This window comes from Sorex fumeus, unplaced genomic scaffold, assembly GCF_029834395.1.
Source record: "Sorex fumeus unplaced genomic scaffold, SorFum_2.1 ptg000022l, whole genome shotgun sequence".
Lineage (NCBI taxonomy): Eukaryota > Metazoa > Chordata > Mammalia > Eulipotyphla > Soricidae > Sorex > Sorex fumeus.
In genome coordinates this window covers 522,107-546,688 of record NW_026606079.1, presented here as the reverse complement: position 1 = coordinate 546,688, position 24,582 = coordinate 522,107, and the positions used below count along the sequence as shown (strand labels likewise).

At 69.4% G+C, this 24,582-nt stretch overlaps 1 protein-coding gene across 1 annotated transcript; it reads left to right on the top strand.

Annotated features, from left to right (window-relative positions):
* Nucleotides 1–493: 493 nt before the first annotated feature.
* BEGAIN (brain enriched guanylate kinase associated) lies at nucleotides 494–24,247 on the top strand. Its single transcript, XM_056113671.1, is given in 9 exon segments — nucleotides 494–636; nucleotides 10,074–10,102; nucleotides 16,462–16,548; nucleotides 18,679–18,840; nucleotides 19,714–19,780; nucleotides 21,029–21,136; nucleotides 22,082–22,165; nucleotides 22,847–23,991; nucleotides 23,993–24,247. Coding segments are annotated over 9 exon segments (1,956 nt in total). The 5' UTR covers nucleotides 494–594; the 3' UTR covers nucleotides 24,225–24,247.
* Nucleotides 24,248–24,582: the final 335 nt, after the last annotated feature.

Sequence of the window (24,582 nt, the reverse complement as noted above, 5' to 3'; positions counted from 1 at the left end):
TGACAGGGGATGCCCGGGTCCCCAGGGCCCCCAGCCGCGCCACCCGGCTAAGGGATGAAGGCGATGCGTGGGCACCCAGGGCAGGTGGGGCCGCACCCGCGCGAGCAGGGGGAACCCCCAAGACACAGGGGTGAGGTTTGGGGCCAGCGCAAGGGCTGGCATGCAGCAGGTGCCCCCCTCAGTGTTAAAGCAATGAATGAATGAATGAATGAATGAATGAAGCGGCGGCCAGGCCCAGAGCGGCGGCTCAGCAGCCGGGGCGGCCCTCGCGCCTCCTTCCCTCATTCATTCGTTCTCCACCGGGCCCCCGCGCGCCTTCATTCATGCCCTCGGCCGTCCGCGCGCGCGCGCGTCTCATTCATCCACGCGCGCGCTCGGGGACGGGGGGCCCCCGGCCCGCCGCGCGCCCCCCGAGTGCGCCCCGCTTGGGGCGCTGCGCGGGGCGCCGCCGAGGCAGGCGCGGCTGCGCGGCCCGGGCTGGCGGGGAGCCGGGCCGGGGGCGGGGGGGCGGCGCTCCCGGCGGGAAGCGGGGCGGCCGGGGAGCCCCGGGCGCGGGGCGGCGGTGCCCAGCGGTGCCCAGCGGTGCCCGCGGCCATGTGGAGCGGCGGCCGGAGGCCGGGCCGGCTGCGCCGGGCGGTGAGTACCGCGGCCGGGGACGGCCCAGCGCGCGCGGCCCTGCGGCCACCGGGCCGGGCACGGGGACGCGGGGCCCGGGCAGGCCCGAGCGGCGCGCGCGGGGACCCGCCGCGGCCCTGCTCGGGGGCACGGGATCGGGGACGCGCGCCGACCCCGGAGCCCCCCGGGCGGTGTCCCGGCTCGCGCGGGGACTCGCCCTCGCCCGGGGGACGGGAGAGGAAACTGAGGCTCGGGAGGGCGCGGCCCAGGGCGCGGCCCCGCCGCCCCACGGGCGCTCCCCAAACGCGCGCCCGAGCCCCGCACGTTGCCTGGGAATTTCTGGCGAGCGTTTCCGCTTCCTGCCGGGCTCCGAGGCGTCTCCTCGCCCCGCCCGCGGCCGTGCCCCCCCCCCCCCCCGCCCCGCCGAGGCTCCCGCGGGGCAGGAACGGCGGGGGCGACATCCTGGAGTCTCCCGAACTGGGTGCAGAGGAGGCACCTCCGAGGAGGGGGGGGGTGGAAGGAGAAACCCCGGAAATGTGAGCTCCGGAGTAGGTCCCGGGTCCGCACCCCCAGGCAGGCAGGCAGGCAGGCAGGCAGGCCGGGGTCAGGCCCGGGCAGCGCCCCCCACGCACGGGGTCCCGGTGCCCTGACCCGGCCGCGCCCGCGTCCCTTGAGTTCCCAGGACCATGGACAAGGCCCTTCCCGGCGCCGGGCACCCGGGCTCGCCCCCTGCCCTGGCGCCCCTGCCCGCCTGGAAAGCCCCTCGGTGGCCGCTGGAGGCGGGTGCGCCTGGCATCTGTGACGCGCAGGGCGGCAGGCGGCAGCCCTGGCAGCGCCCGAAAACCCTTAATTTTCCCGACTCTCACTATAATCAGGCGGCTCGGGAAGGGACGGGCAGATGCGACTGCTCAGTGGGGACTGCGGGGACCCTGGCAGGGCCTCTGCTGCGCGTTCCTGATCCCTGCCAACCGCCTTGGAGCGGAACGCACCTGGTGGGCCGCTGGCCATACTGCGGGGGTCTCTGGGAGAGGGATCGGGGTGCAGGAGGTGGCGTCTCTGCCGCTGATGGAGCCTGAGCTCGGGGCAGGTGGTGGGACCCCCGCCTCGTGCCTGTGGGACCCTCACCCCGTTCCCCTCTGCAGGACCCCACCCACCCTGTGCCCGTAGGACCCCCACCCCGTCCACTCCAAGGGACCCCTACCCAGTGCCCACAGGACCACACCCCATGCCTCCGGGCCCCCCACCCTGTCCCCTCCGCAGAACCCCTACCCAGTGCCCACGGGACTCCCACTCTGTCCCCTCCACGGGACCCTCACCCCGACCGCTCAGGGTGGACGTGGCCTCCCCTCGGGGCCTCATAGCTGGACAGCAGCCCTCAGGGTGCCCAGGGGGACTGTTCCGCGTGGGGATGGAGAGAGTCTGCCTGGGACCCGACAGGGACCAGAGTGGTAGGGGACAGTGGCGGGGCCAAGGCAGGATGTGCTGGGGGCTGGAAAGACAGACACACGTGGTCACAGGCATGAGTGGACGGTGGGCAGGAGTGCAGGGGGTCCGCAACTGGGGAGAAGCAGAGAAACAGCTGCTGTGGTGCACATGAATGGGATGATGGGGCAGGACCCACGGATGGGGTGACGGGGGGGTGGGACACACAAATGGGGTGACCGGGCGGGACACATGGCAGGGGTGGACAGCTGTCAGCAAGGCGGAGGTAGGCGGGCAGGGACTGGGCGCGCCTGAGAAATGGACCCCCGGTGTGGCTGCTGGGGGTCCCCATCACATGGGGCTGCAGAGAGGATGGACATGAGAGGGGGGACAGAGCAAAGGGAGGCTGCACACGGGTTTGTTTGTGAAGGCTTGGGGTGGGGTAAACAGGGTGGACGCAAGTCCACGACTGGGAGATGTGTGCAGGGCCCGGGGTCCGCATACAGGACGGGAGCTGGTGGGTGGCTGGAGGTGTGGGGGGCAGGGTGAGGGTGGGCGCCGGGGATGAGGGCAGAGATGCCACAGAGATGCTTGGGGGCAGAGGGGGGCAGAGCTGGCACACACAGGGGTGGACCTCTTGGACCAACAGGCAGCTGGGCTGGCCCAGAGGCACCAGAAGGCCCCTTCGGCCACCCTGATGCCCACGGAGCAGCTGATTAGCCCCTTGTAGAATCAAGCGACCCGATGGGCAATCCCGGGTGCCAGGGGCAGGCGGGACCCACCGAGCAGAACACCAGGTCGGTGCCCTGGGGGTCACCGGAATCTTCAGGGTCACTCGGAGCTGAGACCCTCAGCCCCCCACCCCACAGTGAAGTAGTCTGGGGGCTTGGCGGGGAGGAGGTTGGCCTGGACATGCGGCCCGCACACTCCGCAGCACGGAATGCCTGTCTGCAGGGACCATCTGTCCTTCCGGTCAGCCCCGGCAGGCACGCGACCTGGGCTCTGGACAGTGCCTCTGCCTCCCCTGGCCCCTGGGCTTGTGGGGTCTGAGGCTTCCTGGCGAGGGGCAGAGGTGGGGGTGCTCTGCTGGGCGTTTTTGGTGGCTTGTGGTGACAACAGGAACTTGTCGGAGCTCAGAGAACCGGCAGGCCTGGGACCCTGGAGCAATAAGGTCCTGCTGGGTGCTAGGGGCTGCGGCCCCCAGGAGACAGTGGTCACGATGAGAGTGGCCTGGGGACAGAGCTAGGGCCTGTTTGCTTTTCTTCTTTTTTTTTTTCTTTCTGTGTCCCACCAGGCGATACTCAGGGGTTACTCCTGACTCTGCACTCAGGAATTACTCCTGGCGGTGCTCGGGGGACCCTATGGGATGCTGGTAATCGAACCTGGGTCGGCCACTTGCAAGGCAAACGCCCTCCCTGCTGCTGTCCTGAGGCCTGTTTCCTTGGCTGGGTTTGTGGCCGGTGGGAGCGAGCCCAGGCCTCCCCCTGCAGAGCGTCCCTAGGAGGTCACACCTGCGTGTCTGCACACTGGCCCGACCCAGGCAGCTGTCCCAACAGTAGGGGTCGTTAGAGAGTGTCCAGTAGATCCCAGAAAAGTTGGAGTTCCTCAATGCTCGAACGGGGGCATCCAGGCCGGGCCCGGTGGGCTTGGGCTACACAGACGGGGCAGGCCTGGAGCATGTACCAGGGCTGGGGTTGGCTCTCAGCAGTGGGCCGGCCATGGGGGTGGGGCTGTCGCCAGTGCCCCGCCTCCTCTGGGGTCCCCTCACCTACATGCCTCATCCTGTTGGTGCTCGGCACAGCATCTGGAAATACGCCTGGTCTCATACACAGGGAGGCTGCCTTTGTCTTTCTATGGAAGGTGGTGATGACCCAGGAGCACTCTCTGCTCCTCCGCCTTCGTGGGGGGCGGGGGGGGGGGGCAGGTTTGCCGCCACAGGTTTGCCTCATGGAGCAGCGTGGTTGCCACAGCTCCAGCCATTGCTTCTGTGTCTCGGATTAAGAATCAGAAGGATGGGAGTAGGAGCCAGAATAAGCCATGGCTGAACAAGCTCTCCAATCCCGTTCCCTCTCGCCACGCGCAGCAGCTTCTGTTTGTAGCTCATTAGCTGTCCCTGGCTGCAAAATCAGCCTCTGGGAAATGTGTTCTTTTCAATGGGTCTCCCGCCTTCCGGAATAGCCTGGGGAGAGAGAACATGCCACCACACCCTCCCCTTAGCCAGACAGAGGCGCCATCTGGGCCTCGGACCCGGCTGCACCTCCCCCACGCTCCTGGCTCCAGCCGGAGCAGGTCTGGACCCTCCTTCGTCCCAGATTCTTATTTGGGCCGGGGCGGGGGGCGGGGGGGAGGAGGGGGGCCTGGCCATGACCTCTGCCTGTCCAGCATGCCCCGAGCCCCGCAGCCAAGCTCCAGTTAGCGAGAATCGATCTCTGGTGCTCCAGATCAATGGGCTGCCACGCGGGCAGACACTCTGCCCTGCACAGAGAGCCCAGTCCGGGGACAAGAGAGGAGCAGGCAGGACCATGCGCTCCACAGTGGCTGACCTTGGCCAGGACCCTCCGGACCCATGCCTGAGCCGGGGCCCGCCCGGCGGGGCCAACCCCCCTGGCCTGCCTCCAGAGCCCCCACTCGCCGCCAGCCCCCTGGCCCGCCTGGGGCGCCGGCAGGAGGCCCGCCTGCCCTTCTCCCGGTTCCTGGACGAGGTCACGGCGCAGGTGCTGCACCCCGACACTCTGGAAGCCTTCAGGGGGCCTCGGGGCCGCGCCCCAGAGGCCGCCCTGAGAGAGCCAGGCCCGGGTGGGACCCACGAACCCCTTGCCGGAGCCACAGAGAAGACACCAGCCCCAAGTGCCCAGCAGCCCGAGGAAGTGGCGACCCGGGCCCCGGGCAGCAGTGGGTCAGGCCCAGTGGAGGAGGGTGGCCAGCCCGGAAGCCCAGCCGCCTCCTCCTGGAGCCCGCAGGCCTGGGTGAGTCTCTGCACGCAGACCACGGCCAGAGGGTTGCTGGCCTCAGGGCCTGCCTCCGCCGGTCCAGCGCTCTTCCTCCTCATTCCCTTTCCCTGTTGCTGCTGTGGGGGCCACAGCCGGCAGTGCTCAGGGCTCACTCCCAGCAGTGCTCGGGGGTTCCCTGTGGGGTGCCAGGAATCGAACCCGGGTCGGCCACATGCAAGGCCAGCTCCCTCTCCACTTAAGGCTTAGGCCCCTGGCCATGTCCTCACCTCCTGTCGCAGGACAGTGCCGGGTGCTCAAAGGGGTGTCAGGGAAGTTCCCGTCTGGAGCTGCCCAAGTGGACACTGGCCACGTGCGGGGCCATAGATTGGGAGTCCAGGCTGGACGCTGAGCTCTGAGGGGGCCTTTTGCCAGGGTTACTTGGGTGTCCGACCTGTGTCCCGCAGCCCTCGGGTGGACAGGCAGGCTGGGTCTGTGTGCAGGGCGCGTGTCCTGGTGGGAACCTTGTGCGCTGACCTTGGTGCTGAACTTCTGCCTCGAGCATCTGTGTCTGCAGGGGCCTGTCCCTGTGTTCGGGACGGCTGAACTGTCCCTTCCCGTCCCGAACCCCCGTCCTCTGGGAATCTGGACCAGCCCCCTGTCCACTGGGGAGCTGGACCGTCCCCCCACAGGCTGCTCTGGGGATACGGGGGGGGGACTGCCCCATCTCCCCGGAGGCCAGGCCATCTTCGTGGCCCCCAGAGGAGCAGGGTCCGCATCAGGGGTGCAGGCCCCTCCCAGGGTGGGGGGGTCTCCACGCCCCACAGTCTGTGCTGTGACCCCAGGCCCGCCCTCCCCACCCGGGGTCCCTCCACTCACAGGTCCTGCCCACAAGGAGAAGAGGGGTGACCCGACAGTCACCTCAGTCAGGGCCCGCGTCAGGCTCAGAGGGGCTGGTTTGGGCTGCCGGCCAGCAGGGACCCCGGGTTGGGGCCAGGGGTGCCACGTGCCAGCACCACATCATGGGAGACCACAGGGCTCAGGTAGGGGGCAGAGCCGTGGGTGCAGGAAGGGGGAGGCGGTGCCCGGTGCCCAGTGGGATTATTCGGGCCCTGGCACGGTGGCCGCCCTCCTGCCTGGATGTGCCTTCGTCCTCAGAGTCCAGTCCCGGCAGGGATGCTCCCTATGGACGGAGCTGGGATGGCCCCAGAGCATAGCCTGAGTCCTGCCCGGTGCCCCAGTTGATGGAGGTCGCCCTTTGGGAGCTTGGCAAGAGCCTGGGAACTCCTCAACACTGCCCGGCCCACTGCCCAGCCCACTGACTCTAGTTCTCCTGGGGTGACCAGCTGCAGTCAGTGGCCCTGAGACCTGAGGGCCAGCACTGCTCTGAGCTCAGGGTCAGGAGTTAGAGGGGGATTGGGGACCCGGTGGTGACCCACCTGGGGTGACACAGGACCCTCAGAACTCAGCCTGGGATCCCCATGGTGGCCGTGGGGTCTTGTGCTTGGGCGCCTCTGCGGGACCCCCCAGTCCCTGCCCCCTTAGGGGTCCGAGGCTGCTCTGTGGATGCAGTCCCCACCCCACCCCCAGTCCCAGCTGACGCGGTTTCAGATGTAAACTCCCGTCTCTGCGCCCGCTCTGATGTCTTCCAAAGCCCGAAACGCTTGTGAGCTGGGCCGCGTGCTGGCACCCAGATTTAGCTCAGGCCACTGTCGCAGCCGGTGGCCCGGCCATCTGCACGCGGGCACACGCGGGGGGCAGGCCAGGGCGCCTCCCCATCGAGCCGGGGACAGGGGCTCCCGCCAGCGCCCACTCCCCGCCCGGGCCGCTGAGGGCCCCTGTCCTCACTTGGGGGCCCGGAGCACCCACCCCCAGCCTCCGGGGACTCCCAGCTCAGGCCACACCACGAGGGGCAGCTTGGCCGGGACCCTGGTCTGGAGCCCCCTTGGGCGCCCCTTCCCCGTTCCCATTCACCTCTGCGTGCAAGAGAGGGCCCCCCCTCCAGCTGGCGCCCCTCCCCTCGGGATGGGCACACCCACCCCCTCTCACCCGTGCCCTGGAGGGTTTCCACCCAAACTAAGGGGTCTGAGGGGGACAGTCGGGCTCTGGGGGGCCATGGGGAGTCCAGGGGGCGGGGCTGATGTGCAGGTGTGCTGCCCCCCGCCCAGGTACCTGGGGGTGCTCAGGCAACCACCAGGGCCCACAGGAGCTCAGAGACGCGTGGGGAAGGGTCTGGGGGAGTGGGGCCCAGGCAGTGAGGTGGAGGTGGGGCTGGGGGCTGAGTTACACCCCCCCCACTTTGGGGCAGGAGAGAGGGAACGGCAGGTGGGGTTTTTGCCTTGCACGCGGCGACACGGGTTCGATCCCCGCCAGGAGTGATCCCTGAGCCAGAGCCAGGGGTGGGCCCTGAGCACTGCTAGGTGTGGCCCCCCAGCAAGGAAGCTTCAGCACTGGCCATGGCAGGGGAGCAGGCCCGGGAGGAGAGTAAGTGAAATGTGGCGATGCTGAATGCCGGGCAGGTCAGAGGCCGAGGCCCAGAGTGGGAGTCCTGGGGGGAGGGTTCTTTACGGGGGGCGGAGGGGGGACTTCCTGGCAGGAGGAGGATGTGCAAAGGCCCTGGGGCAGCAGTGAGAGGCCAGTGTGACACATGTGCCCAATCCGAAGGGGGCGGGGATGTCAGAGAACTGGGGGACAGTCAGAGTCGCCTCCCTCGGCCCCCTTGGGCTCCGGTCATACTGGGGTGGGGTGCCTCTGGGGTGCTCAGCCCCCAGGTCTGTTTGCTGCCTCTTGTCTGCTGCTGCCTGTTTCTGCCTGTCGGAGGGTCTGGGGGAGCCACTTCTGTGACTTGGGGGGCGGAGGGAGGGTGCCTGGCCCAGGTGAGCCAAAGCATTGAGCCTGCAGGGTTTAGAGGGAGAGGGGTATGCAGACACAGGAGGTCTCCAGGGGGTGGGGTTGAGGCACGGCAGGAGCGTGGGTCGGAGCAGGCATGTGCCACAGGGAGGGGCGTGGAGGGGGACCCGGGAGAGCCAGCCAGGGACAGTCCAGTGACCGGGGTCAGGAGAACAGGGGTCCCGCTGCAGACAGCCCGGGCCCTCTCCTCTTGGTCCCTCCCGCTCCCCTGCACTGAGGCCCGCAGCATCCAAGGCCCCTGGCCCCTGTCCCCCAACCACCAGCCCCTTGGTCCCCCAGCCCCCCCAGACCCTCCCCCACCATCCCTTGACTGCCCTTGATGCCACAGCACCCCCGCCAGGGCACCCCGCCCCCAGTCTGCTTGGCAGGTCTCAGAGTCAGAACCCCAACTTCCCCGCCCCCAGCACCTGCTCCCAACCTGGCACCCCACCACCCCAGCTGTGGGCTGACTCCAGGACCCCCGAGACTCCCCAGATGCACAGCGACTGAGGGGGCCTGAGCCCAACAACTCAGCGGGTCTCTGCGGAGGGCTGCCTGGAAGAAGTGACCTTTAAGCTTATGGGCAGAGGTTACCCCACAGACCCTGGCTCCAGGGGGAAGTAGAGAGGTCAGGAGGCCTGGGAATAAAGGGAGGCGCCCCTGAGATGTCTGGGGGGGCTCCTTTCCTCCTCCCCAGCCCCTGCCACCAGGCAGCTGCCCCGCCCCCCCCAGCGCTTTCTCTGGGACCCCCCCCACCAGACCTTTAAGAAGATGTGAGACCTTCACTATCAATAATTAACATTAGATTTGTGAAATTAAAGTTTAATATATTCTTACTCATTTAGACAGACCTCCCACCAGGTGAGTGGGGGAGGCCCCGCTGGAGGAGGGGTGTCCCGAGGCAGGGGTGCAGCCCAGCCAGGGAGGGCCGTGGGTCCGGGAGGGGGTGCCCACTCTCCCGCAGGGGCAGGCCCCCTCCCTGCTGTCCCTTCCCGCCTGCTGGAACTTCCCGCAGGCAGCGGCTCCTGGGGGGCTGCAGAGCTGGGACTGTGGGCCCGGACTGAACCCCTGAAAGCCAGACTCCCCCCACCCCCAAAGGGGCCCGCTGTGGTCCAGCTGCCGGACCTGCGGGGTGCCGGGTGCGGGAGTGGGGGGCTCCCCGCCGTCCTCGCCGCCTCATCTGCGTTTATTGAGCGCCTGCTGTATGCTGGGGTCTTGTGCTCTCACCTCGGCCAAAAGCAGGCAGGAGAGGTGGGCCCTGGGGGAGGCAGCGAGGGGCCAGGGGCGCGGCGGCGGGGGTCTCTGCCCGCTGCCGGGGCAGGAGCGTTCACTTGAGGGGCCCAGGCCTGCCGTCATCGCCGCGCCAACTTTTCTTGTTGGGGGCCCGCGCGTGGCTGCCCAGCGACTCGGGTGGCTCGCCCGGCGCGGCCCTCTTGTGGCCCCCCGGGCGGCAGGCGAGGAAACTGAGGCGGGGGACTTCCGGGCAGGTGCCGGGCGGGGCGCGGGTGTCGGGGCATCCCGGGGCCGGCCTGGCGCCGGGCGCGGGCCTCGGGGCTGCGCGCGGGGCGGCGCGGGAGGCGGCGCGGGGCGGGCGGCCGCGGCGGCGGCGGGGATGGGCAGTCATCTGGCGTCCCCGGTGCGCGGGGGGGCGCGGGGGGCGCGGGGGGCGCGGGGGCCCGACCCCGGGGCGCGCAGGAAGCGCGGGCGGCGGCCGGGAGCCGGGGGGCTGCGGGGCGGCGCCGGGGCGGCTCTGCGCACGCCCGGGAGGGAGCCCCGCGGGCGCGGCGGGCGCGCAGGGGTTAAGCCGTCGGCCGGGAGGGGCGGCGCAGGCCCGGGGCCCCCCGGCGCGGGCAGGGGTGCGGCGGGGTCCCGGCCGCCGGGGTGAGGTCCCGGGGCCGCCCCCGCGCGAGGCCCCCGCGGTGCCCACGTTCTCCGCTCGCGGGTTCCGCGCTCCGGGGGCGCCGCACGGGTTAACGGGCGCGGCGTGGGGGGCGGGGAGCGGGGGGCGGGGAGTGGGCCCGGCCGGCTCGGGGGTCCCCCTCCTCGGGCGCGCGGCCCGGGGGGCGTAACTGGCGGCGCCGCGGCCCGGCCGGGCTCACCTGTTACTCGGCCCCGCCGCGCGGCGGCCGCTGGCGGGCGCGGGGGGCGCGGGGGGCGCGGGGGGCCCGGCCCGAGCGCGGGGCGCGGCCGGCGCTGACCCTGCCCTCTGCTTCCCCGCAGGCCTCTGCCGCAGATATGGAGAAACTCAGGTGAGTGCCGCGCGCGCCGGGCCGGGGTCGGGGCGCGGGGGTCGGGGCGCGGGGGGGCGCGGGGCGCGCGGGGCGCGGCCCGAAACGGGGTGCCGGGCGTGGTGCGTGCGCGCGCGCGGCCACAGGACGGGGAGCCCCGCGCGGGGGTGCCCACGGCCCCGCGTGGCCCGGCCTGGGGTGGGGGGGGACGGCGGGGGTCCTGCCCGAGCGCGCCCGGCCCGGCCCCGCGCTGCGCTCCGCGTTCCGCGCGGGGATCCCCCACCCCCACCCCCGGCGCGGGGTTCGCAGCTTCCAAGTTTCCGCCTCGTGGGGGCGGGGTGCGGAATGGAGCCATTTTGGGGGATCCCGGGGCGCGCGCCCCGCGGTCCTGCGCCCGGGCCCCCCGCGGCCGCTCGCGGCTGCCGGAGTCGGAGTCGCGGCGACAGGTCCCGGGCCGCGCGCCCCCCGCGGGAACCCCCCGCGCGCCCCTCCCGAGCCCCGCGGGGCCCAGCGCGCAGCAGGCCGGGCCCAGGCTCCGTGGCCGCGCGCCGTGTCCACGCGAGGGGGCCGGCCCGGAGCTGGCCACTGCCCGGGGGCCAGCCCGACCCCCCAGCTCACCCCAGTCTTGTAGGGGCTGGGTGCAACCTCTGACCTCTGACCTCGCTCTACGCGGAGGCGAGGTGGGGACTGGCTTCTGGGGGTGCCCGAGGCGGGCCTGGGGGGGTCCTCCGCCCCCCACGCCCAGCTGTGGCCCTTGACCATGGGAGGGGGCACAGGGGGCCGTCTGGTCTGCCCACTAGAACCGGCCCAGGCTAGAGTTGCGGGGCGGGGGGCAGCGGCCAGGCCTGGGGGGCCGCTCTGCTCACCCCGCTCTGGGCCTCAGTTTCCTGCCCCACCTCTCAGGGCTGTGGGAGGGGGCCCCGGGCCAGGGGTCGCCGCCTCCCCTGGGAGTCCCCCACGTGGGGTCCTGGGGTGTCCGGGCTGCTGACCCTGCGCCCTGGCGGGTCAGGGTCCGGTCTCCACCCCAGTGCTGTCTCTGTGAAAGTCCGGCCAGGCCCGCCCCGCCCCCACAACCCCCTGCTCCTCTGCGCCCCTCCCCGCAGGGCAGCCCCACCCACCCACCCCAGCCCTCCCGAAGCTTAGCCGCCTTGGCCCCTGTGGCCCCGCTGGCCAGGATGCCCTTCCACGCTTTCCTGTCCTCTTCTGTCCCGGTGGTCACTGTTTCTTTGTGATTCTCCTGCCCCTGGCCCTCTTCCCCAGGGGATGCTTCCGCCACTGTGCATCAGCACTGACCTCCAGAGCCAGATCATAGGTAGGACCATCTAGGAGGACTTCCTGGAGGAAGGGACCCTAGAGCCCCCGCTTGAAGGATGAATAGGAGTCTGCAAGGACGGCAAAGGGGACAGGCTGTGTCCGGAGACCGTGGAGGGTGGCCTGGGGCTGGGCTCTGTCCTGCCCCTGACACAGACAGCCGCACCCCTGCTCCCTGGCCACCAACCATTGAGCCCTCCTGCCTCAGACTGCTTTGGGAGACAGCCTGGGGTGCCGGGACTCGCAGCCACACCTGTCAGCACCCCGGGTGACTCCGGCACCCACACCTCTGCGGGGTCCCCACAGCCCTGGCCCCAGAAGGTTCCGGGGAGCCCAGAACTAGTCCCCTCCCCCACTCCTGCTCCCATCCTGCAGGGGAGAGAGCTCAGGGGTCCCCTGGGGAGTCGGCGGGGAGGGGGAGGAGTGGCCCCTCAAGCAGCTTAGCCCCCACCGCCCCTCCCCTGAGCACGCCCCTTCCCCTCTGCCCGGCTTCTGACTTCTGTGATAAGCGGGACTCACCTGTCCTGGTCAGACCAGCTGGTTCCCGCGGGTGCCCTTGGGGGCCCCCTGGGGATGGCGCCCGGGCTGCTCCCCAGCCCTGCGAGGACACGATGCTGCTTCAGGGTGCTGCCTACCACACCCAGTGCCTGCCAGGGTCCTTCCCCATGACGCCAGGGGGTTCCCCATCCACTTGTCCTAGTGATGGCGGGGGTGGGGGTTGGGGGGGTCCACCCACTGCAGGACAAGCTGGTCACGTGGCAACACTTGTGCTCCAGCAGCTGCTGTGTCTCCCCTTACTCACCCTAGAGGCACCCACCAGCACCCTCCCCTGCTCCTGCCTCCGGCCCCAGGGCCTTTGCACCTACTCTCACCCCTGCTGCAGGTTCTCCTTCACCTTCCACTGCTGCCGCTCCCCCGCTGACCCTTTCTGAGGACAGGCCACTGCCTCCAGAGGTGGGGGTCACAGGAGGAATGGGGGCAGCTCCCATCCTGGGCTGAGGGGCTTCTCCACCCCCAGGCGCGGTGTGCCGGGACTCCGGGTGCTTTGGTCTCGGTGGCTGGCGGGTTCTGTAGGTGACACACATTCCTACAGGTTAGCCCCCAGTTGAGGGACCCCTGAGCTGTGGGAGTCCTCCTCAAGACCGGGGCGGGGGCACCAAGGGGGAGGCAGGGCATGAGATGGAGGGAGTGCAGAGAAGCTTCCAGATCCAGATGGAGCTTCTGATGCTCACCGGCCCCTGTGGGCTCTGATTCTGATGAGGGAAACTGAGGCTGGGAGTGGGGCTGCAGCCCCCCCCCCCGGCCATGCCCAGTCTCAGGGGTCGCCGGGGTCGCTGGGAGGAAGGCGAGTGCTCGGGAGAGCCTGGGACCAGCACCTGGTGCCCTGTGTCCTGGGAACCTATGGGCTGCCCACGGGCTGGGGGCTTTTGTGAGCCCACATTCGGGGACACGGGCTCCCAGTGCTCGCCCGAGCACTCAGGGCTGAGTGTGGGTGGGTCGCGGGGAGACAGCATGGGCTCCACCCTGTTCCCTGTCCCCCGCCCTGTTCTCGCCAGCATGGGACAGGCCGGCAACACCGGTGGGTAGCGTGGCCGCCCCTCCCCCTCCCCCACCCGACCCCCTGCCCATCCTCTCCGCCCCCCCACCCGTCCTGAGTGTTTGCACACACAGCTGCCCTGCGCGCCCTCCCTCCCCGCAGTCTCGGTGACCCCAGACCCTGGTCCTCCCCGCCCACCCACTGCCCGCTCCTGTCCTCCAATACGAGGACGCCCCCGCGGCTGGCCTGGAGGCTGACCGCTGGTCACTGCCCCAAGTGCACTGACTGCGGGCTTCTCCCTCTCCTCTCGCGGCCGCTTGGGGGTGCGGATTCCTTGTCCGGAGCAGGAAGGGCATGTTCCCCTGCACCCCATCCAGAATGCCCAGCCATCAGGCCCTCGAGGGAGGGTGCTGTAGCCTCTGAGTGTTTGCATCTGGGGCTCCACAGTGGAAGGGAAGGTGCAAAGGCCCTGGGGCAGGAGCATGTGAGGCCTAAGGGATGACGGGAAATCCACCCCCCAGTGGTGGTGGGGGAAAGGGTTGTGGCAGGCTTTGAGCAGAGGGGTGACTGTGACTTGCTTCCCAGGGGTCCCTGTGGCTGGAGTGAGACCAGCTCCAGTCCACGCTCCTGGGTTTGTGCTCCTGGGTCCGTGCTTCTGGGTCTGGACTCCCTGGGTCTATGCTCCCTAGGTCTGTGTTCCCGAGTCTGTGCTCCTAGGTCCGTGCTCCCTGGGTCTATGCTCCTGGGTCTGTGCTCCCTGGGTCTGTGCACCCAGGTCTGTGTTCCTGGGTCCGTGCTCCCTGGGTTGTGCTCCTGGGTCCGTGCTCCCTGTGACCGTGCTCCCTGGGTCTGTGCTCCTGGATCTGTGCTCCCTGGGTTCATGCTCCCAGGTCCGTGCTCCCGCATCCGTGCTCCCAGGTTCGTGCTCCCGGGCCTGTGTCCCCTGGGTCCGTGCTCCCAGGTCCGTGCTCTCTGGGTCTGTGCTCTCTGGGTCTGTGCTCCTGGGGCTGTGCTCCCAGGTTTGTGCTCCTGGGTCCGTGCTCCCTTGTTCTGTGCTCCTGGATCTGTGCTCCCTGGGTTCATGCTCCCAGGCCCGTGCTCCCGCGTCCGTGCTCCCAGGCCTGTGTCCCCTGGGTCCGTGCTCCTGGATCCGTACTCCCTGGGTCTGTGCTCCTGGATTCGTGCTCCTGGGTTTGTGCTCCCAGGTCCGTGCTCCTGGGTTCATGCTCCTGAGTCCGTGCTCCTTGGGTCCATGCTCCCTGGGTCTGTGCTTCTTGGGTCCATGTGCCCTGGGTCCATGCTCCCTGGTCCGTGCTCCCGGGTTCGTGCTCCTGGGTTCATGCTCCCTGGGTCTGTGCTTCCTGGATCTGTGCTCCCTGGGCCTTTGCTCCCTAGGTCTGTGCTCCCGGGTCTGTTCTCCTTGAGTCTGTGCTCCCTGGGTCCGTGCTCCTGGTTCCTTGCTCCCACATCTGTACTCCCGGGTCTGTGCTCCCGGGTCCGTGCTCCCTGGGTCTGTGCTCCTGGGTCCGTGCTCCCTGGGTCCGTGCTCCTGGGTCCGAGCTCCCTGGGTCTGTGCTCCTGGGTCCGTGCTCCCTGGGTCTGTGCTCCTGGGTCCGTGCTCCCTGGGTCTGTGCTCCTGGGTCCGTGCTCCCTGGGTCTGTGCTCCTGGGTCCGTGCTCCCTGGGTCTGTGCTCCTGGGTCCGTGCTCCCTGGGTCTGTGCTCCTGGATTCGTGCTCCCTGGTCTGTGCTCCCTGAGTCCGTGCTCCTGGATCCGTGCTCCCTGGATCCGTGCTCCCGGGTCTGTGCTCCCTGGATCCGTGCTCCCTGGGTCCGTGCTCCCTAGGTCCATGCTCCTTGGGTCCGTGCTTCTGGGTCTGTGCTCCCGGGTTTGTGCTCCCAGGTCCATGCTCCTGGGCCCGTGCTCCTGGGAGAGATGTTGCTTGGGGCTACCACTGGGGAGACTCGGGCCTAATGGGGAGTGTGGAGCTGGCCTGAGGCAGAAGGCCCTGAGGGAATGCGGGAGGGGTGGGGGTGGCCAGCAGGGGGTGGGTCCACCTGGGGCAGGGAGAGGGGTGGTCTGATGGGGTGAGTGAGGACAGAGGCTGGGCCAGACCCCAGGACTGCGGCATCAGGGCTTCCTACCGACTCGAAAGGGTCAGCACCTCCAGCCCGAGAGGAGGAGGCGCTGGCCAGAGTGGGCTGGGGGTGTAGGGGAGCAGCAGTGCCCCAGGGCCTTCCTGGAGGGGACAGAGACAGTGCTGCCCGGCCAGGGTCGCCGCGGGACAGGGCCCAGGCCTGGGGAGCAGGGGCGGGACAGGGGGAGCAGCAGGGGGCTGGCTGGGCAGAGGAGGAAGGAATAGCAACCCAGAAAGACTTCTTGGAGGAGGTGGCATTTGAGCTGACAAGAACGCAGCAGAAGTGGGGACTCCGGAAAGGAGGTCCCCGGGGTCAGCGCGGAGGCCTGGAGGGTGGCGTGAGCAGACAGTGACAGACCCGGGGCCCGAATCCCTATGGACCCTGCAACCCCCCACTCCAGGCCCACCCCCCCCAACTCAGAACAGAGGCACTTGGGATGGATGCACCATTGCGGGGGGCGGGGAGGCAGCACCGCCCGGACCCTCCAGCCCTCGATGCCCGGCCGCCTGCCCCTGCTACTCCCCGGGGAGGGGAGGCCCACACAGCCTCCTATCCTCAGCCTCCTGGGCCTCCCGCCAGCCTGCCCCAGCCTCAGTTTCCCTCGGGACCCACCTACTCTGAGTCCCTTTGGGGGCTGGCTGGGGATCTGCTGACCCAAGAGGACCCCACTCCCCATCCTCAGGCCTCTCTGCACCCCCACAGCTGCCCAGAGGCAGCCAGGAAGGCCGGCCCCTACGTCACCTCCTGCTGCCAAATGACCTTTTCTTTTGGGGGGCACCTTTCCACCCTTACTGAGTCCCCCCCTTTTTCTCTCATTGAAGGACTGTCCACATCCCCGAGGCCCACCTCTTCCTGCCTCCCTCTCCACAGTGCTCTGGAGCTCTCTGGTGGGAGGATCCCGTTGTGGCCACGGTGCCCTCCCTGTGGCAGGAGTGTCCCTGGAGATGGTGGGGGCTGGGCTGCCCTGCCCTAGACCTGCCAGAAGGGCGGGGCCATTCTGGGAGCACACCCTGCCCTGGACCTGCTACATCTCACTCCACCTGCCAGCAGGGCGGCGCCATTCCATTCTGGGAGGCAGGGTGCAGTTCCAGCACGGATGGGGCCAGGTTCTGGCTCTGGGCCCCCAGCTCCTGCATACCAAGCCCTGGCATCAGGGGCGCCGTCTCCCCTGGGTGCCCCCGGAAGGTGGACCTGGTGAGGGTGCCCTCAGCACCATGCAGGAGAGGGCAGCGAGGCCGGCCTGGCACTGGCAGGGACACGCTGCCCTGCACTCACCCCCCCCCCTCCTGCTGACCACCAAGTCCCCATCGGCCTCCCTGGCATGGCCCCCGGCCCCCCTGGCGTGGCCCCCAGCCCCCCGGAACGGGTTGGCAGCTCTGTCCTCTCCGCCCACAGGCTGCGCGGCCCCTGGGTGTCCTGCCTCGGGCAGCCCCGCGTCCTGCAGGGCCCGCTGGCCCACTCCACGCCCTCGCTCTGGGACAGGTAACCCAGCTGTGTCTCCCGTCTGTCCCAGACGTCCGTCCCGTGTCTGTCCCGTCCCGTCTTGCTAACAGGGCCCCCCCCACACACACCCCTCAGCCTAGCCACAAACCCCGGGCACCGAGAGGCTGGAGGGGCCCCATGGGAAGGCGGGTCCTGGCCGCAGGCTAGCATCAGCCTAGCAGTGAGTGGACGCCTCTGCCCCTTGGGGGCGGTGCCCAGGACTCCTGAGCCTGCCCTGGTCTTGTTTATTTGTTTCTCTTCTTCTTCTTCTTTTTTTTTTTTTTTTTTTGCTTTTTGGGTCACACCCAACGATGCTCAGGGGTTCCTCCTGGCTCTGCACTCAGGAATTACTCCTGGCGGTGCTCAGGGGACCATATGGGATGCTGGGAATCGAACCCGGGTCGGCCGCGTGCAAGGCAAATAAACGCCCTACCCGCTGTGCTATTGCTCAAGCCCCTGCCCTGGCCTCGTTGAGGGGCTGTTTCCAGCTGGGGGTTCCCCAGACGCCAGCACCTGGCCCATGCTCCTGGTGTCCTCACGGCGGGCATTTAGGGGGTGCTGTGGGGGTGTGCACCTCCTCTTCCAGAGGTTGGGGGGATGGGCTCAGCTCCGGGTCCCAGTCCCGCTCCCATGAGCACAGACCCCAGGGCCGCCCTGACCGGGCGGTAGAGGGGACAGTCTCAGCACTGCAGGGGCCGTGAGGGACAGGGTGGGGGCCGGGGCAGGGTGCTGCTGGCTCCCCTGAGCACTGGGTGGGGCAGAGGCGCCCCTGGTGACTAGATGGTCATCCGCTGGCCGGACAGACCCCCTCACACCTTGTCACCTCCCCTGAGCACCCGTGAGCGGGACAGTGTGCCTGGCCTGAGTCAGGGGCCATCAGGGTGGGCAGCTGAGGTGGAGAGCGAAGCTCTGAGAGACAGTGGGGTGCAGGCCCACAGGACGGATACAGCGAGCAGGGGTTTGAGAGCCAGGATGAGGGGCTCAGGGGATAAGACAGGAGCACCCCTTCTGTAGACCTGCCCCCCATCCTCTGTCCAGCGGCCTGTGTGAAGGGGCCACCAGGCATCCCCCTGTACCCGGGGAAGTTGTGTTTGGAGTGGGGCAATAAGGAGGGCTTCCTGAAGGTGGCGGCAGCTGCAGGCCTCAGTGCTCCTTCCTAGCTGGTCTCTGCATCCTGCTGAGGGCACTGGCCCTCGGAGCACCTACCCTATCTTCTGCTGAGGTTCTCAGAAGACACTTGTTTCCTTACTAACCTGCAGCAGGTCAGGGGTTCTGGAAGGCTTCCTGGAGGAGGGGGTAAGGAGCAGGCTACAGGCCATGTGCTGAGCCACAGGGTCCACACACAGCAGAGGTGGGGAACAGGCCGGGGGCCTCTCACGGCTCAGTGAGCTGGCTGCACCCGGCACCCCCATCCTGGGTCAGACCTGTCCCCCCACTTCTGCTGCCCCATACCAACCCTCAGAGGTGCTGCTGTTGGACCTGGCACCTCTCCGGAACGTTCCGCAGAGCCAGGGCTTGTTTCCACCGGGTCAGAGGGGGCCGTCCCCCCCCCACACACACACACAGGCTGAGCCTGGGCGAGAACATACTGGAGCAGCAGCCAGGCCTGTGTCTCACCCCTTGTCTGTTTTCTGAGTGTTGGGGGCTCAGCGTCTGGGGGTGGGGGGAGACCTCTCAGTCTGTGGGGGGAAACAGCCTGAAGAAATTAAAAATAAGGCTCAAGAACAGGGCCTCTGGTCAGGGGTTCTGGAAGGCTTCCCGGAGGAGGCGCAAGCTAGCGCTCTGCTGTGTACCTGACGCTTGTGTGCAGCTGGCTGGCCACTACCGGGCCCAGATGTCGCACAGCCCACCCGGAAACAGACCTGACCTGGGCAGGTGGTCACCACGGTGGCGCAAGCGGGGGGGTGTGGAATCAGCGCTGGAAGAGCTGAGCGCAGAGTCTGGGGTGTGTGACCCCCAGGACTTACGGGGGGCAGGGGCTGGAAGCGGCAGAGGGGCGGCCTGGCCGAGGCCCCGCGAGCCCTGTGCGTGGGGGGCGCGCGCGCCCCGGGGCCGAGCGCTGGGGCTTGTGCACCCGAGTGTCCCCGCGCTCAGCGCCGCGGCCCGGCCCGCCGCCGCGTGTCGTTGCAGCGCGCTGCAGGAGCAGAAGGGAGAGCTGCGCAAGCGGCTGTCCTACACCACGCACAAGCTGGAGAAGCTGGAGACCGAGTTCGACTCCACGCGCCACTACCTGGAGATCGAGCTGCGGCGCGCGCAGGAGGAGCTGGAGAAGGTGACGGAGAAACTGCGCAGGTGAGGGGGCGGGGCCGCGAGGGCGGGCGGGGCCTCGGGTGGGCGGGGCCTGGGCGGGAGGCGGGGCCTCCCCGTGTCGCCGCGCCTTCTAGTGCGGGCGGGCGGGAGGTGGGGCTTTATAGTGGGCGGGGCGGGGCCTGGGCGGGAGGCGGGGCCTCCCTGCGCGGGCGGGGCCTCCCGGTGTCGCCGGGCCTTCTAGTGCGGGCGGGCGGGAGGTGGGGCTTTATAGTGGGCGGGGCGGGGCCTGGGCGGGAGGCGGGGGCCTCCCTGCGTGGGCGGGGCTTGGGCGGGAGGCGGGGCCTCCCTGCGTGGGCGGGGCCTACCGGTGTCGCCGGGCCTTCTAGTGCGGGCGGGCGGGAGGCGGGGCCTTGTAGTGGGCGGGGCCTGGTGGTGGGCGGGGCCTCTCCTGGGCGGGACCTGGGCGGGGCTCGGCTAGAGGTTCTGGCTTGGGCCTGGCCTGGTGGGGTCCTCAGTCCGCGGTTTGCTTCCCCACCGGACCTCGCTCACCTGTGGCCGCCCTGTCGGTCCCAAGGGACCAACTCGGGTTCCCTGGCCCGGCCCTCCAGACCTCAGTCGAGGGCCTGCAACCAATGTCAGCACCTCCAGCCTGATTCCGGTGTCAGGGGCCGTGACATGTGCCCGTCTACAGCACCCCTCCTCCTGTCTCTGCCCAAACCCCGCTAAGGGCAGCTGCAGCCCTGCCCCTGCCCTTAGGCAGGCGCTCCAGAGCGAATGGCCCACACTGAGGACAGGCCCAGTGGCACAGGAATAGCCCAGTGGCCCCGAGCCTGGCCCCTCTAGAGGCATCAGGGCACGGCGGGAGGGGCCCATGGCCTGCACTGACCCTCCGGCCCCCCTGTCCTGCTCTTGCAGGATCCAGAACAACTACACAGCCCTGCAGAGGATCAACCAGGAGCTGGAGGACAAGCTGTACCGCATGGTGAGCCCCGACACCCCAGCTCCAAGCCAGGGACCCTTGATTTTTGACCCCTGACCAGGCCCCCGAGGCAGGCGGGAAGAGGGAGACTGTGCTTTGCCCCGGGAGGAGCCAAAGCAGGTGGAGACCTCTGTCTGTCTGTCTGAGGCCCCCGCCCTTGGCCATGAGGACCCAAAGCCTTCCTGCCCGGGAGGGATGGGCTCTCCTTTCTTCCCACTCTGACTGTCAGCTTGGTCCTGGGCTGGTTTTGGTTTTGGGCTACACCCAGCGGTGCTCAGGGGTTACTCCTGACTCTGGGCTCAGGATTACAGGCTTGGGGACCTAGGGCAGCCAATGCAAGGCAAACGCCCTCCCCGCCATCCTAGCTTGTGTGTGAAAGGCAGGAACAAGGAGGCAGCTCCTGGCTGCGTTGCTGGAGCCGCCCAGGCCGTGGGGACCCTGGGCTGGGGCCCTTTCCCTTCTGGCCTCAGTTGCTGCTCAAGTGAAATGGGCTGAGGGTGGCTGTCTCCCTGGGTGCTGCCCCCAGATGCTTGGGAGCCAACACGACTGTCCCCTGGTGCAGATGAGGCCACTGGGCCCGGGTCTCTGGTCCTGGGTCTCCTGTGTTGGGCCTCAGGCCTTTGGAAGCCCAAGTGACCACAGTGGAGGCCCAAGTGACGGTCATGGGGGTCCGAGTGATGCAGTGGAGGCCTGAGTGACTGTGTGGGGTCCTGAATGACCGTGTGGGGGCCCAAATGACCATGTGGGGGCTCGAGTGACTGTGTGGGGGCCCGAGTGACCATGTGGGGGCCTGAGTGACCGTGTGGGGGCCCAAGTCATCCTGTGGGGGCCTGAGTGACCATGTGGGGGCCTGTGTGACCGTGTGGGGGACTGAGTGACCATGTGGGTGCCCGAGTGACCATGTGGGAGCTCGAGTGACCGTGTGGGGGCCCGAGTGACCCTGTTAGGGCTTGAGTGACCGTGTGAGGGCCCGAGTGACACTGTGAGGGCCCGAGTGACCGTGTGGGGTGCTGGGTGACTATATGGGGGCCCAACTGACCATGAGGGGGCCCGAGTGACCACATGGGGGCCAGAGTGATGTATGGGGGCCCAATTGACTGTTGGAGTCTGAGTGATCGTGGGGGCCTGAGTGACCACGTGGGGGCCCTAGTGACCATGTGGGGGCCTGAGTTGACCGTGTGAAGGCCTGAGTTCCCGGCTGATCGCGGTGGACGCTGAGTGACCGCCTCCTCCCCTCTGCTCCTTGCCCAGGGCCAGCATTATGAGGAGGAGAAGCGCGCCCTGAGCCACGAGATTGTGGCCCTCAATAGCCACCTGCTAGAGGCCAAGGTGACCATCGACAAGCTCTCAGAGGACAATGTGAGTGGCAGCAGGTGGGGTCAGGCCAGGGCCTGGGCACTGGGTCGATCACACCTGCAGGTCCGAGGGCTCCAGGCGGGACTTCGGTCTATGGTGCTCCCTCGGCCACAGCCCCTTGGTCCGCTGCTGGGCATCCGTCCCCTCTAGACATGGGCTGAGAGCGCCCATGTCAGCCACCGTGGGAAGGGCACCCGCAGGCCCCGCGTGTCCTTCCTGGGACCCAGAGTCGCGGCGGGGCAGAGAGGGCCCTGGGGGACTAAGGGGCTGCAACGTCCACCCCCATAGGCGTCTGGGAGCCTGCGGGGCCACGGGCAGGGAGCAGAAGGCCGCGAGCCCAGGCGGACACGTGGGGCTGGTGGGCCCCACAGCGGGAACCTCAAGACCGGCCGATGTGGGCAAGAGGGCCCGAGGCTGAGCACCCCCGACCCAGGCCTGGCCACACCCTGGGCAGGCTGGCAGCAGTGACTTCGCCCTCCCAAGAGGCCTGCACGGGCCGTGAGGGGTACTGGGTCCGGGCTGCCCCCACATACAGTTTCCGTCAGGTTCCAGCCTCAGAGCAGAGGGTGGTGGGTGCCTCCAGGACGGGGGAAGCAGGTGAGGGCTGGGCCCTGGTGGGGGGTCTCCGTGCAGCCCAGGACGAGCTGCCTGAAGCCCCGGGTGCGAGAGGGAGGCAGGGCCCAAACAGGCACATGCAACAGAGATTCTGTGCGACGACAAGGCGCCCCCATCCCTACTGTTTGCATCTGTTTCCGCTCAGCCCGGCTCTCCCGGCCCTCGGCCCCTGCCCAGCCCTGCCCCGCCGCTGCCCCGTGATCCTCCGGCTGGGGCTCCCCCCATCCCCTCCTCCCTGCCGGCACCCCACCCAGACGCCAGTGAGCGGGGGCACGAGGGACAGGGGACGAGGCCCCGCAGAGCCGCAGGCCGGCGCCTTCTCTTGTCTTCCAGGAGCTCTATAGGAAGGACTGCAACCTGGCCGCCCAGCTGCTGCAGTGCAGCCAGAGCTACGGCCGGGTCCATAAGGTGTCCGAGGTAACGTGCCCGCGGCACCCACGGCCTCCTGGTCTCGCGGGATCTGGCACGGGGCTGGGCCACCCCCCCCCCCGCCCCCGACACACACACACACACATACGCCCTCCGCAGGCACAGCCCGCCCGGCCCCCGGAGGCACCAGGGCAGCTCCTTGGCCCTGCCCCCAGCACCCTTCGTAGGGCCGGGACCCTCCTTGGGCTTCGGTGAGGCCACTGGCCTGGGCACGGCGCAAGGTGCCGGCCTGAGAGATCAGGAAACAGGCCCCGAGGAGGGATGTGGCCCCCTCAGACTCAGGCCCCCCCACACCCCGCCCCTGCAAGCCCCCCACCGCCCCCTCTGTCTCCCCTCAGCCTCAGTGCCCGTCTCCAGGCCACACCTGAGACACAAATAGATCAAACAGTAGCGGGACAAGGTCCCCAACGAGGCCCTGCCCTTGAGGCTGTGGCCAGGCCCTGGGCGGACGCCTGGCCCAGGGCTCAATCTTTGTTGCATCTGTTTCTGCGTCTGTCTTGTTCCGGAGGCCCAATTCCTGGCCGGGTGGGCGGGCAGGAGGGAGGGGAGGGCTGAACGGGACCCTGGTTCCAGCCTGAGCGCTCTCTGGAGCTGGCCAGAGCAGGCGTGGGGGCCTGGAAGCTGGAGCTCCCCACTGACGGTCGTGTCCCTGACCCCCCCCCCCCCCAGCTGCCCTCCGACTTCCGGGAGCGCGTGAGCCTGCACCTGGCCGCCCAGGGCCGCAGCCTGTCCTCGTCGCTGTGCCCGCCGGCCTACGGCGACAGCGTGCCCACCTGCGTCATCGCCAAGGTTCTGGAGAAGCCTGACCCCGCCAGCCTGTCCTCCCGCCTCTCGGACACCTCCGCCCGCGACCTGGCCTTCCGCGACGGGCTGGACAAGCCGGGCCCGCGGCCCCCCTACAAGGGGGACGTGTACTGCAGCGACACGGCCCTCTACTGCCCCGACGAGCGCGGGCAGCAGCGGCGGCCCAGCGCGGACCCGCCCGTCACCGACGTGGGCTTCCTGCGCGCCCAGAACTCCACCGACAGCGGGGCCGAAGACGAGGAGGAGACCGAGGCGGCGGCCGCCTTCCCCGCCGGCTTCCGCCACGAGGCCTTCCCCGGCTATGCGGGCTCGCTGCCAACGTCCAGCTCCTATTCGAGCTTCAGCGCCACGTCGGAGGAGAAGGAGCACGCGCAGGCCAGCACGCTGACCGCCTCGCAGCGGGCCATCTACCTGAGCAGCCGCGACCAGCTCTTCGAGCACAAGCCGCCGCCCGCCGCCGCCACCGTCGCCACCTACGAGGGCAGCCCGCGCTTCGCCAAGGCCGCGTCCACCGGCACCGGCCCGCTGGAGGCCGAGGTGGCCCCGGGGTTCGCGCGGACCGTGTCCCCCTACCCGGCCGAGTCCTTCCGCTTCCCGGCCTCCCCGGGCCCCCGGCAGGCCCTGATGCCCCCTAACCTGTGGAGCCTGCGGGCCAAACCCGGGAGCGCCCGGCTGGCCAGCGAGGGGCTGCGGAGCCAGTGGCGGCCCCTGAGCGTGGAGGACGTGGGCGCCTACTCGTACCCGGCCACGCCCGCGGGCCGCGCCTCGCCCTGCAGCTTCTCGGAACGCTACTACAGCAGCGGCGGCGGGGGCAGCCCGGCCGAGAAGGCCGAGGGTCGCGCCAGCCCCCTGTACGCCAGCTACAAGGCCGACAGCTTCTCGGAGGCCGACGACCTGGCCCCGGGCCACCTGGCCGAGCCCTGCTTCCTGCGGGCGGCCAGCGAGCGGAGCCTGAGTCCCAGCCGTGCCGCCGTCGACTCCCTGCCCGGCTACGCGGCCAGCGAGGGGGGCCGCCGAGAGGCTGGGGGTGCAGCTGTGCGGCCCGGGGGGCAGCCCCGAGCCGGAGCCCAGCCTGCACAGCTCCCGGGACTCCCTGGAGCCCTGCTCCATGGAGGCCTCCCCGGAAATGCTCCCCGCGGCCCGCCGCAGCCCCCCGCAGGCCTTCCCGCGGACTGGCACCGTGGGGCTCAGCCGTAAGGACAGTCTCACTAAGGCTCAGCTCTACGGGACCTTGCTCAACTGAGCGACAGCCCCCGGACCCCCGGACCCCCGGACCCGCCCACGGGACCCCCCACCCCCATCCCTATCCCCCCCCCCCCCCCGTCTCGTGCCCCGAGCCCCGCCCCGTGGCGCTCCGGGCCTCGACCGTCTTCCCACCTGGGATCAGCGTCCGTCCCCCCTTTTATAAAGTGAAACTATTTTTTTAGTGCGAAAGGGTCTTTCTCAAGGCACCGGGCCTCGGCTCCTGGTCCGCAGCCTCGCCTCGGCGTTGTTCCCACGCAGCTCCTTTACTTCCCGCCAACACGCGTGGCCGGGCCGGGGGACGGGCGCGTGTCTCGTGCCCACCCAGCCCCTGACGGCAGGGGGAGGGGGGGGAGACG